Raw genomic sequence first — 13,475 nt, forward strand, 5'->3', positions numbered from 1 at the left:
CCAGGCAATCCCCCAGGTGAGCGTCGACGTCGGCTCGAATGTTGAACTTCGGAATCCCGAACTGGACGAGCGGTGCTTATGTTTCATCATCGAATCGATAAATCGATTCGGTTGCGGGTAGACATCGGCTCGATGTTTTCTCGCTGCAGAAATTTTTAGGCATTCTTCTTTCTACACTCAGTATTAAAAATCGATGTCGATACATGTATTGCAGCGGCAGCGAGCGTTCGGAGTCGGGCAGCGACTCGCAGCGCAGCCCGGAGCGCGCGCGCGGCGGCCCGCTGCACCCGCTCAGCGCGCTCGCCGCGCTCAAGCGCAAGCGCAAGAAGTTCTCCGACTCGCGCCGCTCCGCCGCCGCCGCCGCCGCAGCCGCCGCAGGTAGGAGCGCTCGGCGCTCGCATCTCAGTGACCGGTTTTAAATATTAGGCTCGAAGGAATCTAACGAATCGCCTATCGATTAAAGATTTTTAAGTTCGCCAATTAATTTTACAAATCAGTGTCGAACTTTTTCAGGCGCTCAGGAGTCTCGCACGGAGGAGCGCGGCCGGCCCGCCCGCGCCCCCGCGGGCCCTGAGGCCCTGCAGCGCGCCAGCTCGGTGCCGGCGCGGGTNTGCTCGAGCGCGAGCGCGCCGGACGAGGAGCCGGAGGCGGCGGGCGGCGGCGCGGGCGCGGGCGCCACGTGCGGGCGCTGCGCGGCGCTGGCGCGGCTGGCGGGCGTGACGCCGCTGCACGGCCACGCGCCGCACCACTCGGCCGGCTGGCTCTAGCCGCTCCGAGGAGCCGCCTGCGCCGCGCGAGGGAGCGTCTTCTGACGGGCGCGAGTCGTCCGGCCCGATGAGCGCGGAAAACGATTCCTATTTAAGAACATTTTCGCTCGCGGTTCTGTAGACTGACCGCGGCTTCGGTGGCCTCGCCGCGTGTGTCGACGGAAACTCATTCCAGTGAAAAGAAACTGAGTAATGTTTGACCGAAGTCGACTGTGTGATAAATAATGACAAGAGAGCACAAAATATCAATTTCTTTGATCGTCCGAGCATAATTTAGTATATCACTAGTTTTGAGAAAACTAAACAAACTTGCGTACGTCGCTACATTTCCGTGGCGATCGCGAAGCGATCTCAGTAAAGTTTGTAAGAAACGTCCGAATAGAAAACAACCAAGTACGGTATGTAATACTTAGCTTTAGTGATCGATGAGGAGTAATAAATGTGTTGGTACTTCTACTGAGCGCAACACTAGACGTTATGTGCCGTCACAATCTTCAAGTAATTTTAAGTGTAATGGTTAGTTATCATTACGACCAATTTTTCTATTGTGATATAAATATAGACTTTTAGTACGATTACCTAAATTCGGTCACAGAAAAAGTTTTATAATGGGTGTATTTATTCAATGTAAATACAGGCGATATGATCATTTCAAATTAAAACCACAATAACGTCAGTGTCGCGCATCATCATCATCATCATTATTTATCTTTAAGATCGTAAGGGTAATAAAATATGGGTGATAACACCAAATATTAGACTAAATCCAAAAATCAAGGCAGGCGTAATAACATTAATATGAAATATGAGATTTGAAAGTGCTTCTATCGGTTTCTAGTCCTCTCAAAAACATCCCCTGCCTTTGATCGAGACCGGTTTTCAGTAAATAGGGAAAATATTACTAGTAGTCACGAATGAGCTATGCCACAAGTACACGAGAATTTCCCGGGCATCGAATATTGCAAATATTTGCTGTTTGCACTTAAGGCTAGTCGCTCCTAATAGAAATAATAAATATACACATATTACCTAGTAGTCGGTAGATCTTCCTAATTATATTAACGAAGGCATATTTTATTGAACACCAATTAGTTATGTAGTTACAAGTGAAATTTTAAGATGTAGTTACGTATTTATAAGCAAAATATTTTATATACCTTCCTACGCGTTGCGTTGTACTTAGTTTAAGTGCTAATAAGTTAATAGAAATGATGTGTTCCAGAAAGTTTTCCAATAATAAGTTACTCAGTCGGCGCACATAAAATAGCGGTAATTACCTAATAAGTAAGAACGAACAACATGAAACAGGGATTTTTCAAAAAACATGTTATACCTACTTTCCTAAACCCGAGATGATCACCCCTGATTTTATAAGACACGTAGGTTAGATAGGGCGTAGGCCTAGATAGGTAAGATAATATACATTTGACGCAATACTTATTGATTAAATCATATGTGATCACAAAGTTTTACATTCTTATAATAAATTACGATATATTCTATGAGGCAACAGATATGTTTGGTTTACTACAAGATATGGATATATGTAATAGTAAATTCAGTATAGAGCATTTTATTAAAGCAATGTATCGTGCACCCGACAAAACGAAGCATCTAATAAAGCATTTTATAGATTTAGCCCCTAACTCAGTCAGCGCCTGAGGTATGGGAGCGGCACGGGAGGGGGTTTTTAAGACGTCAAACGTCAGTGACACTTCAGATATGTATAGATGAACTACACTGAACTGTCCTTTATTTGACACTGACAGGGGGGCCACCGTCAATAGCGGATCGCTAGTTCCGACTTTTGCCACGGTGGAAACCATATAGTTGCACGAAGATGGTGGCGCCCTGCTGTCAATGTCGTCGGTGGGACATTTCAGTGTAGTTCATCTATATTCTCTGTCACGATATAATATGTCAATGTCGCCCCTCCCGTACCGCTCCCATACCTCAGGCACTCACTGAATTAAGTGTTAGAACTATAAATAGGTACTTACTTAGTTTTTAGTGATACGACATACTGATGATATTTTGTTCTGTCTGAGATTATTGAAAAAAGTGGTCGTTTTCGCTTTTAACTTCAGTTAAAGAAGTTGAAAACCAGGAAACTGGGTCAAAATGATTATTTTGTATAGCACAAAAATATTTGAATTTGAATACGACTGCGTAAACATAATCATATCGAAGCGTATACTTGTTGTAGGGTAGCGTGCAAGCACATTATATTTAACTAAAAATTTACCGGCGTTATAGCCACTGGGTTTCAACAAGTTTCAAGAGACAGAGTCGATTACAGAATATACAATGTGCGTATTAATTATTGTCATAATATGATGACCCCGGTATTAATGTAAAATATGGGAATGAAGTATGTATGGTAACATTTTGGAATAATACTTGCGTGACATTCAACGTCATCTATTTATTTACACCAGAGCGATGTTGCGAGTTAAAATAAGTTATTTACGGCCTATAATATAAATAATTGAAGTGAGCGCTTCGTTTGGTCGGGCGCGCGGGCGCCGAGGCGGGCCTGCGGGCCCGAGGGGAGCGCACTCGTGTTTCGTACCTACTCATTGACGCAAGCAACTGCCTACATCGTAGGTACTTCATTAAAACATTCACTGAACGGCCTAAAAAGTCACACCGATAAAACTGTATCCGAAATGTAACATCATGGATCGACAAATATTAAGTCAGCAGTACTATTTGAAAAAGCATCGATTCTATAAAGCCAACAAACACGACGCTACTCCGTTCCGATTAATAAGTTTTGCCCAGAACATTATCGTACCTATAACACGACTTCACAGACTTCAGATATCATAATCAGACCCAAAATCTAATAATCCATAGTACACATGGTACATAGTACTTAAGACTGTAATTATAATTCCAAGATTTCATATAACACCGTCCCTGGGTAACGGACGGCATCAGGGCTGCAGGAGCGCAAGGGGAGTGGGTGGAGCACGGTACGGGAGGCGCTCCCGCCGGCCCGCGCTCGCAGCCGGAGCCGCGTGCGACAGAGGCCTTCCACGCGCTCGAGCGGCAACTATTATATTTTGTAAGATTGTTATTTATTTATACATTGTATTTGTATATAACGGTGCGAACTTTAATAAAATAAGCACTATTTACTCCTGTCTTTAATTTTCAACCCTCTAGCAGAACGGCATCTGAACTCAGATTCGCAATATTCACGGGACACGAAGTAAATTGATCGTGTTTCAGTTTATTTTTAAAACAAAGAATTGGAGACGGCAGGGATCTCATATTTTTACAACAATTATAGAAATATAGAAGTGATATTAATTTGATAAACTTCGTTAACTTTTCACATCCACTTTAACTCACACAGTTGGATTTTTAAAATGTTTTGAAATTTTGAATTGAAATACTTCATGAGTGATATATGAGGTAAAGCATCCGCGTATTTGTNGAATTTGTATGCAATCAAACGTTCTTTATTTTATTGTTTAGCGATGGTAGGTTTCACGATTGTAAACCAATCAAGAACCACGTATTCTAAGAATACTATTTTCCACACATCTTAACGATCAATTTTGTATTCGGGACCGTACCTGGGAAAGTTATGGGTTCGGTGAAGAATTTCTCACTAATTTTATTATTCAGTACCTCTAGTAGGAAAAACTTTCGAGTTCGTTTCGTTGCGTATTCAAAGTGTCATCGAAAAATTTTGTATGAAAAATTAAACAGCGCCCCCTATATTATAGCCGCCCTAGGGGGCGCTGTTTAATTTTTCATACAAAATTTTTCGATGACACTTTGAATACGCAACGAAACGAACTCGAAAGTTTTTCCTACTAGAGGTACAGTTAGTCAGATGTGCAGACTGTTTTAGGCTTTGTGAAACACAAATATAATCAAACAATAGTTTTCCATAATATGATGGATAATTTCCATATAGATCATCAATCAATTAGAATGTCGATTTGTAAGTATAAAACAATTATCATGTGAATTCAGGAAAAACAGTAAAAAGAAAAATTCGAAAATTGGCCAAAGAAAAAAATAAAAAAGGAATGACGTATCGGAACTGGGTTGTCTGAATAAAATACTGTATTTCTGAATAAGAATATATTATGCGGCTACTGAGTTACGTAATAACCTAATAAAATATAGACCGGTGCGTTCTTTGGTCAATTCGCGGTCGTCGGTAACAAGGAGTGACGTACCCGGTCCAGCACGGTGACGTCACGCCGTGGAGGCTGGCGCTAGCTCGGAATGACAGCTGCACCCTTACGATGTTTTGTTTTAGGGGCTTCATTCGTCTTCATCTGTGTGGGATAAAAAATAGTATGAGTAGAATATTTTACAAGGAAACATACGATAAGCTTCATTCTATGTATTTTAGAAAAAGTGTGGAAAAATATAAAGGGAGATTAGTTAGCAGATTTTTTTTGACTTAGTGGGAGAACACCTAAAAGTAATATTAAGGTACATGCTAGACGACGTGCTAATCCACGGGTGTGTAGTTAGGGCAGGGCGGGCCGCGGCGAGCGCTGGGGGGCCAGGGACCGGGGGGCCACACTCACGCAGCGTGCAAGTCCACTGTTGTTAGTCGGGACCGGGCGCGGCGGGGGGCCAAGGGGCCGAGGGCCACACTCACGGGGCTGGGCGGGCAGCGCACGGCGGGGGCCCGGGGGCCACACTCACGCGGCGTGCAGGTCGACGGGCGTGTAGTCGGGGCTGGGCGGGCGCGGGGGGCCCGGGGGCCACACTCACGCGGCGTGCAGGTCGACGGGCGTGTAGTCGGGGCTGGGCGGGCGCGGGGGGCCCGGGGGCCACACTCACGCGGCGTGCAGGTCGACGGGCGTGCAGTCGGGGCTGGGCGGGCGCGGGGGCCCCGGGGGCCACACTCACGCGGCGTGCAGGTCGACGGGCGTGTAGTCGGGGCTGGGCGGGCGGCGCACGGCGAGGGCCACGCGGCCGGCGCGCTCGGTGAGCAGCACGCTGCAGCCGCGGGCCAGCGCGCCGCGCTCGGCCGCCAGCGCGATCTGGTTCACCACGCGCCGCTCCACCTCGTGCTTGATGGAGCGCGCGCCGTAGTGCACGTCGTAGCTGCAACAGACGGGACGTCAGGCCTCAGCCTCGAGTGTAGCGGGCAGCGGGGCGGCGGCGGCGGCGGCGGCGGCGCGGGAGCGGGGCGGGCAACGCAGACCCGTTCTCGAAACAAGCGGGCAGCTCGCGCGGCGCTTTAGCGGCGAAGTGTTGTGTTCGGGGTTGTGTTGTCGAGATATTTGTTTTTATTAGCAAACGAAATGTCTGAACAACGGCGACAATTTTATTTCGATTCAAATTTATTCCTAACGCTCGATTTATTGTGGGCAAAAGAAGGAGTGCGCTGCCCGCTCGTTGCCCGCTTCCGCGCCGCTGCCCGCTCGTTGCCCGCTCCCGCGCCGCTGTTTTCGAGAACCGGTCTATTTGATTTTACGCATAAGATCCTGCCGCTCCCGCGCCGCCGCCGCTCCCGCCCCGCTGCCCGCTAAATTCGAGGCTGAGGCCTTAGTCATGGCGCCGGGCGGCCGCTCAGCCGACGCAGAGTATCACATTTCACATTCACATTTATTTATTCCAAAAACAAAATACATTGTATAGGAAAATTAGACATTAAAATCGCAAGGGGCACCGACCCGTCGGCGAGGCAGCCGAGCACGCCGCCCTCCCAGCGCAGCTCGACGGCGTGGCGCGCGCGCGCCTTGTCGGCCCAGCGCTTGAGCTCCAGGCTGACCAGCGTGAGCAGCTCCTGGCGCGAGAAGGGCAGGAAGTACACGATCTCGTTGATGCGGCCGAGGAACTCGTCGCGCCCGAAGTGCCGCTTGAGGATGGGCCGCACCACGCTGTCCTTGAAGTGCCGCGACACCTCCAGCGGCTCCGACGCCTCGTCCGCCACCGGCACCGGCGCCTTGTCGCGCGCCTCCACTGTCGGACAAACGGAGGGATGTCAGCGAACGTAGGTACCGAGGCTGAACCTGACGACAGGGTTGCACTCATTTTTAAACGGGCGATCGAATTTTCATAAACTGGTGTACGTCAAAACGCGGTTGTAACGGCAGCCGTGGCACACACCGAGGCACTCGTCGCGGCCGAAGTGCCGCTGGAGGGCCGCGCGCACCAGGCCCTCGCGGAAGCGGTGCGACGCTTGCAACGTTTCCGACGACGGTTTCTCCACGACGCCGGCGACTGGCGTGACGGCGCGAACCTCCACTGAGTGAAAAATTGCAAGTTATTGCTTGAGTCATAATGAGGCGCATTACTGTACGTTACAGAAATTCTATTCAAGATAATTTTGCGTGGAGGTTACATCCTATTAATATGGAGAAGACGCTACAAGCGAATAGATGTGTTACCCGAAAACACGTCGAGGTAAAACTACTACGACGAGACATACTACAGCTGTTACGAGCCACCACACCAGTCGCTACTCGCTACGACAACTGGCTGCTACGAGTCTACCAAGTCACTACGACTGTGCAGGACGCACACAATAAGGCCTCAGTCTCGAGTTTAGCGGGCAGCGGGGCGGCGGCGGTAGCGGCGCGGGAGCGGCAGGATCTTATGCGTAAAATCAGATAGACCGGTTCTCGAAAACAGCGGCGTGGGAGCGGGCAACGAGCGGGCAGCGCACTCCTTCTTTTGCCCACAAGAATAAATCGAGCGTTAGGAATAAATTTGAATCGAAATAAAATTGTCGCCGCGTTGTTCAGACATTTCGTTTGCGAATAAAAACAAATATCTCGACAACACAACCCCGAACACAACACTTCGCCGCTAAAGCGCCGCGCGAGCTGCCCGCTTGTTTCGAGAACGGGTCTGTGTTGCCCGCCCCGCTCCCGCGCCGCCGCCGCTCCCGCCCCGCTGCCCGCTAAACTCGAGGCTGAGGCCTAATAAATTATGGGGTACGCCGTAGCAGACGATCCACCAACTACGATCGCTACGCGTCTACGAGTCACTACGACAGCACACTGTTGCTACACGGCTACGAGTTACAAACTCCGAACACTGAAGTACGCCGTAGCGAACACTACGACTGCACGATACTGCTACACGACAACGAGTTACAGACTCCGAACGCCGTAGCGGGTACTAAGACGTAGCTGGTCCATTAGCTACCATCACTACGCGTCTACGAGTCACTACGACTGCACGATGTTGCTACACGACTACGAGTTCTCCGAACACCGCGGCACCGCGTCTTTCCAGTCTATACATAGCCAGAACGCAAGGGTGTGAAACTAATCGAGTATAGTTTGGATATGACTTTTTTTACTAAGCTCCTCCAAACTATACACGACCAGTACGCATACGCTGCGTACTGCTCGCGTATACTTTGTAGTGACTTAGGTCAATTATCTTCCTCCAAAATATACATCGCCAGTACGCATACGGACTAATCATGTATGTATTGTAATAAGTGCGTGATTACAATTTATACGCGAGTAGTTGCATGCTAGTCATTTTGACTTATTGACCTCTCTTTCTATTACATACAGCTTTCCGCCCGCGGCTTCGCTCGCGTGGAATTTTGTCTGTTACAGAAAAACAATATCGCGCGCGTATTTGCTCACCGTTTAGACCTACCCTGGACTACGACAAACATTTTAAAACCAAAATCAGCTCAATCGGCCCAGCCGTTCTCGAGTTTTAATCAGACTAACAAACATCAATTCATTTTTATTTAAATCCTTTATCAAAACAATTACACGTGTCGTAAGATGATTCAATGTTTAAAGTAGACCACGCAGATATGAATTAATCTATCTATACATACATATGTACGTCTATCGTACGTAATTAATCTATCTATACAATTCATATCTGCGTCACGGTAATAATATCTATACAGTATTCCAACTCGGCCATATTTTTGAAATAAATGTCAACAGCCGCGCGGAATGTCACCGTATGACAAGATGCGATAGGGCTGCCTGCCTTGCAGACCTATTTTCATGACATCTGCCTACTTTGAATTTTTATCTAGTATTGTGAATGTATTTTGTGATTGTAATCTTAATTTTATTTTGACAAACAAAATACTTTGTGAATGAAATAGGATAAAAATGCATGTTGTTTTGTGATTAGTAGATTTAATTAAAAGAATATATTTGTGTTAAGATTTACAAATCTTATAAATTTACGACCGTAAAATGTATGCGTCTCGACTTAGGCGTACAAAATGCTTGATGCAGGGTGTTTAGGTAAATGGGTTTATAAGCCGACACTAGTCCATGATTATACCTTCTTATAAATGGTATGATGAAGTCAGAAAATTGATATCATTATATTATACCCTGTATAAATAGGTACTTGTAATTATGTTTATAAAAAAAGAGCGCTTACTGTTTTAAAAACAACACATCGTCCGATTGCACATTCGCGACACCTCCGACTTTTGCATGTCGAGCGCATACCGAGATTTGAATTTCGAATTAAAGCTCGCGTTTTGTCCGTTTATATGAAGTTACAATACTGTATGATAATATTACCGTGTCTGCGTGGTCTACTTTAAACATTGAATCATCTTACGACACGTGTCATTGTTTTGATAAAGGATTTTTTGGTGTTTCTTATTCTGCCATAGAAAAGATATTTGTTCTGGGGCTGATATTTCACCAATTGTAGGATGGAAATATGTCAAATAGATTTTGTTCTTGAGATAAAAGTTAATAAATAAAATAAATAATAAATAAATATCCTTAGATATTTTACACTGCGCTTCTAGTCCCAAACTAAGCAAAGCTTGTACTATGGGTACTAGACAACGGATATAAACATAATTAAATACTTTTTTTTGTAAATACATACTTATTATACATAGAAAACACCCAGTCCAATACAAACAAATATGTTCATGCACACAAATGTTTGTACTGTGCGGGAATCGAACCCGCTACCACTTCGAACCACTACACCAAACGGCCGACAATACAAACCTAGCATTTAAAGTGTAATCTTCCGAGAGTTCTGACGCATTAAGTAACGCGAGCCGCTTTTTGCTCTTCACAGAGCGAATGCGGCATCCATCGGGAAAACAACTTTTTTACACCTAATTGTTCATGCAAGATTATTTGTATTTGACTCATGCCAATGTCTAAAGTTGCCTGAATTTCGCGGTATGTCACATGTCGATCTTCTTCAATCAGCTTACGCACAGCATCAACGTTTTATTGGGTGACTGCAGTTTTTGGACGACCTTGACGGGGACCATCACTGAGCTTGACACGTCCACGTTGAAATTCAGCAAACCAGCGATAAATTGTGGTTATGGATGGGGCTTCATTACCAAATGCAGAAATCATCCGGTCAACACACGGTTTTTGTGTTAAACCACTCCGAAAGTCATAATAAATCATCGCTCTTGAATTTTCTCGAGTCAATTCCATTTTCTCAGCGACTAAACAAGTTTCACAAGACCTTGTGATAAGACCGAGAATCTTTTTTTAAATAAATAAATGGTATTCGATGCTTAAAACCAAGGAGTTTGCAATTAAAAATATTTTAATATGATAGGAACAGTGGAAATATTCCATTCCCGATACTTTTAGTGCAGCCCTCGTACGTGCTAATGCCAACAAACTTGAACTTTAATATATCGTCAAAGAAAGAAATCTAAACAAAAAAGATATGACTTTGAATAATAGTGTAAAATATGGTTATGTTTAGAAAATCTAGGAGAACAAATAAAAGTATAATAGATGTTTATTGCTAATGACATTATGAAGTTGAATGATTCGGAATTATGAACATTAGAGACAGAGTAGTTAGGAATTGTGATTGTTAGGATGAAAAATTTTAGGAGGAACATTTTCGGACTTCCAATTTTCGGAGTTGAAAATTTAGGTGAACTTTGGCGCACCCCGTTTTCTGTTACTCGATGCGTTTTAACGAGGAGCTGAAAGGTTTATACGAGTAGGCGTTTGCACCACTCATGCGGTCGACACTCGTGCACACTGTGCAAGTGTTTGACATGTTTATTTTATTTTTAAGCTTGTAAGCGCTTTGGACCTGCTCTGAAAAAAATACCCTTAGGTCCAAAGGGTACTACAAGGTTCGAGACTATATTGATGACAAGGACGCGTGGTCAGTTCAGTCTGCACAATACTGCACATATTTGACTTGAATTTGGTTATTCTTACCGTTAGATAATTCCTGGAAATTAGTGGTGACTGAGTTTGTTCCAGCGTTTCTTCTCAGCACTTGCTATATAAATAAATAAATAAATAAATAAATAAATATCCTTAGACATTTTACACTGCGCTTCTAGTCCCAAACTAAGCAAAGCTTGTACTATGGGTACTAGACAACGGATATAAACATATTTAAATACTTTTTTTTTTGTAAATACATACTTATTATACATAGAAAACACCCAGTCCAATACAAACAAATATGTTCATGCACACAAATGTTTGTACTGTGCGGGAATCGAACCCGCTACCTTCGGAATAGTAGTCCGTTTCGAACCACTACACCAAACGGCCGACGATAATATGTTTGTCTCGAAGCGCTGGTAGGGCCCAAAAGATAAGGAGACATGTAAAGTGCCCCATAAGGGCTACCTTTTCTTTTATTATTATTTTCTATAATAATATTTTGACGAATGTGTCTAAACTAAATAAATACTTTTGATTTTTGATTTTTTTGATTTTTGAAATAAATAAATAAATAAACACTGACCCTTGTGGTCGGCGGTGGGCAGCGGCGAGGCGCGCGCGCGCTGGGCAGCCCGGGCCTCGGCCTCGCCTCGCAGCTGCAGCCCGTACTGCGCGATCTCGTCCGCGGCCAGGTTCGACGTCATCACAAAGATGGCGTTCTTGCACTCAATCAGTTTGCCCTTGCCGTCGGTGAGCCGGCCCTACGGATGAAGTTGTCTGTATATTTGAGCCGAATGTTATGGATATGAAGTTTCGGTTGGATTATCCGAAAGTTTCGGATAATTTCGGTTACGGATATTAGAATTTTAAAAGGTAAAATTCAAATAGCAAGATGCCGCGCGACGCACATAGCTACTTTATGTACTACTATCTTTTTCCGCGACTTCGCCCGCGTATAATTTCGTTTGTCACAGATCGTTATAAATTATAGCCTATATGTTATTCTGGGTTATAAACAATAATACTGTAAAGTTTCATCAAAATACGTTCAGTAGTTTTTGCGTGAAAGAGTAACAAACATCCAGACATCATGACATCCAAACATTCGCATTTATAATATTAGTAGGATTCTGGGTTATAAACAATAATACTGTAAAGTTTCATCAAAATCCGTTCAGTAGTTTTTGCGTGAAAGAGTAACAAACATCCAGACATCATGACATCCAGACTTTCGCATTTATAATATTAGTAGGAAGTAGGATAACGGTACCTATGATAAAGGTAAAACAAGCGAATATATCAGAATGGAGCTAGGAGATGCCAGATAAGTAACAAATATTAAAAATATTAACATTTAAACTCCGCCTTTATCCAAAACTTTTGAATCTGTTTCGGTTACGGATATATTTTTTAATTCGGATATCCAATAGTTTCGGTTACTGTTACGGATATCCATAACATCCCTGATTGAGCGCAGCACGTCCTGCGTGGCTCACCTCGTCGAAGAGCTGCAGCAGCACGGTGAGCACGTCGGGGTGCGCCTTGTCCACCTCGTCGAACAGCACGACGGCGTCGGCGCGCCGGGCCAGCGCGCGCGTCAGCTGCCCGCCCTCCTCGTGGCCCACGTAGCCGGGCGGCGCGCCGATCAGCTTCGCCACCTCGTGCTTCTCCTGCGGCGGAATACGTTACTTTCATTTGCGTGTCGATCGACAACAAACTGTTGATATACAAAGTGATCCTGAAACATATATGGCCAGGCCTGTTCATCTCCGCGAGTTTACATCGAAAACAAAACACGCACGATGGCACCTTACAGGATTACTATTCGACAAGGCCTCACATACGAGCGAGCAAATGACTCACCCACGCGTATTCTTGTGTATAATGGAAAAAAATTGCCCTATAGCTTCGGCCCGGTGCCGATCACTGACGTTTGTCAACAAAATGGTGCTTGAATCTTGAGACATGCTAAATTACACCATATTGTTAATGACATTGAGCATACATTTTTTTAAATACCTTCGCGAAGTAAAACTTCTGTACGTAGTACTTATTATTATTCTGTGGTAAGTGATTCGATACGGACTACTATTCTGGAGGTAGCGGGTTCGATTCCCGCACAGTACAAACATTTGTGTGCATGAACATAATTCTTTGTTTGTATTAGACTGGGTGTTTTCTATGTACAATAAGACAAGTATGTATTTAAAAAAAAAGTATTTAAGTATGTTTATATCCATTGTCTAGTACCCATAGTACAAGCTTTGCTTAGTTTAGGACTAGAAGCGCAGTGTAAAATGTCCAAGGATATTTATTTATTTTATTAGCGTCTATGCGCGAGGTCAATTCTCATTGGCGTATCTAGAGTTATTTTTCAGAAAACCTGGCCCCTGATGTACCAAGGGGAAGGGAGTGTGATTATTAAACAGATATGGGTAGGATTAGTATAATAGTGCATTAATTAGTACTATCAAGCGTCAGTGGCGGATTTACCAGCAGGCTGAGAAGGCTGAAGCCTAGGACAGCAAATTTTAAGGGGCGGCAGATTTAGATCATAATTATTTTTTACATACACAAATTAGATACG

General features: G+C 44.6%; 1 protein-coding gene across 3 annotated transcripts in view; it reads right to left on the reverse strand.

The window, feature by feature from the left end:
- Positions 1–4,856: 4,856 nt before the first annotated feature.
- Positions 4,857–13,475, reverse strand: part of LOC114364990 (caseinolytic peptidase B protein homolog) — a 29,679-nt gene continuing 21,060 nt past the window's right edge. The window contains exons 7-12 of one of the 3 annotated variants that reach the window (XM_028321374.1): positions 12,385–12,558; positions 11,472–11,649; positions 6,864–7,001; positions 6,428–6,716; positions 5,658–5,855; positions 4,857–5,071 (exon numbers count right to left, since the gene is read on the reverse strand). In XM_028321374.1, the coding sequence (XP_028177175.1) occupies positions 5,068–5,071; positions 5,658–5,855; positions 6,428–6,716; positions 6,864–7,001; positions 11,472–11,649; positions 12,385–12,558 (981 nt within the window). In that variant the 3' untranslated portion in view covers positions 4,857–5,067. The remainder of the gene's footprint in view (positions 5,072–5,657; positions 5,856–6,427; positions 6,717–6,863; positions 7,002–11,471; positions 11,650–12,384; positions 12,559–13,475) is intronic. The other 2 variants (XM_028321376.1, XM_028321377.1) reach the window with 2 other exon arrangements.

Source organism: Ostrinia furnacalis, unplaced genomic scaffold (genome assembly GCF_004193835.3).
Source record: "Ostrinia furnacalis isolate ACB-3 unplaced genomic scaffold, ASM419383v2 OfSCF7525, whole genome shotgun sequence".
NCBI classification, from domain to species: domain Eukaryota; kingdom Metazoa; phylum Arthropoda; class Insecta; order Lepidoptera; family Crambidae; genus Ostrinia; species Ostrinia furnacalis.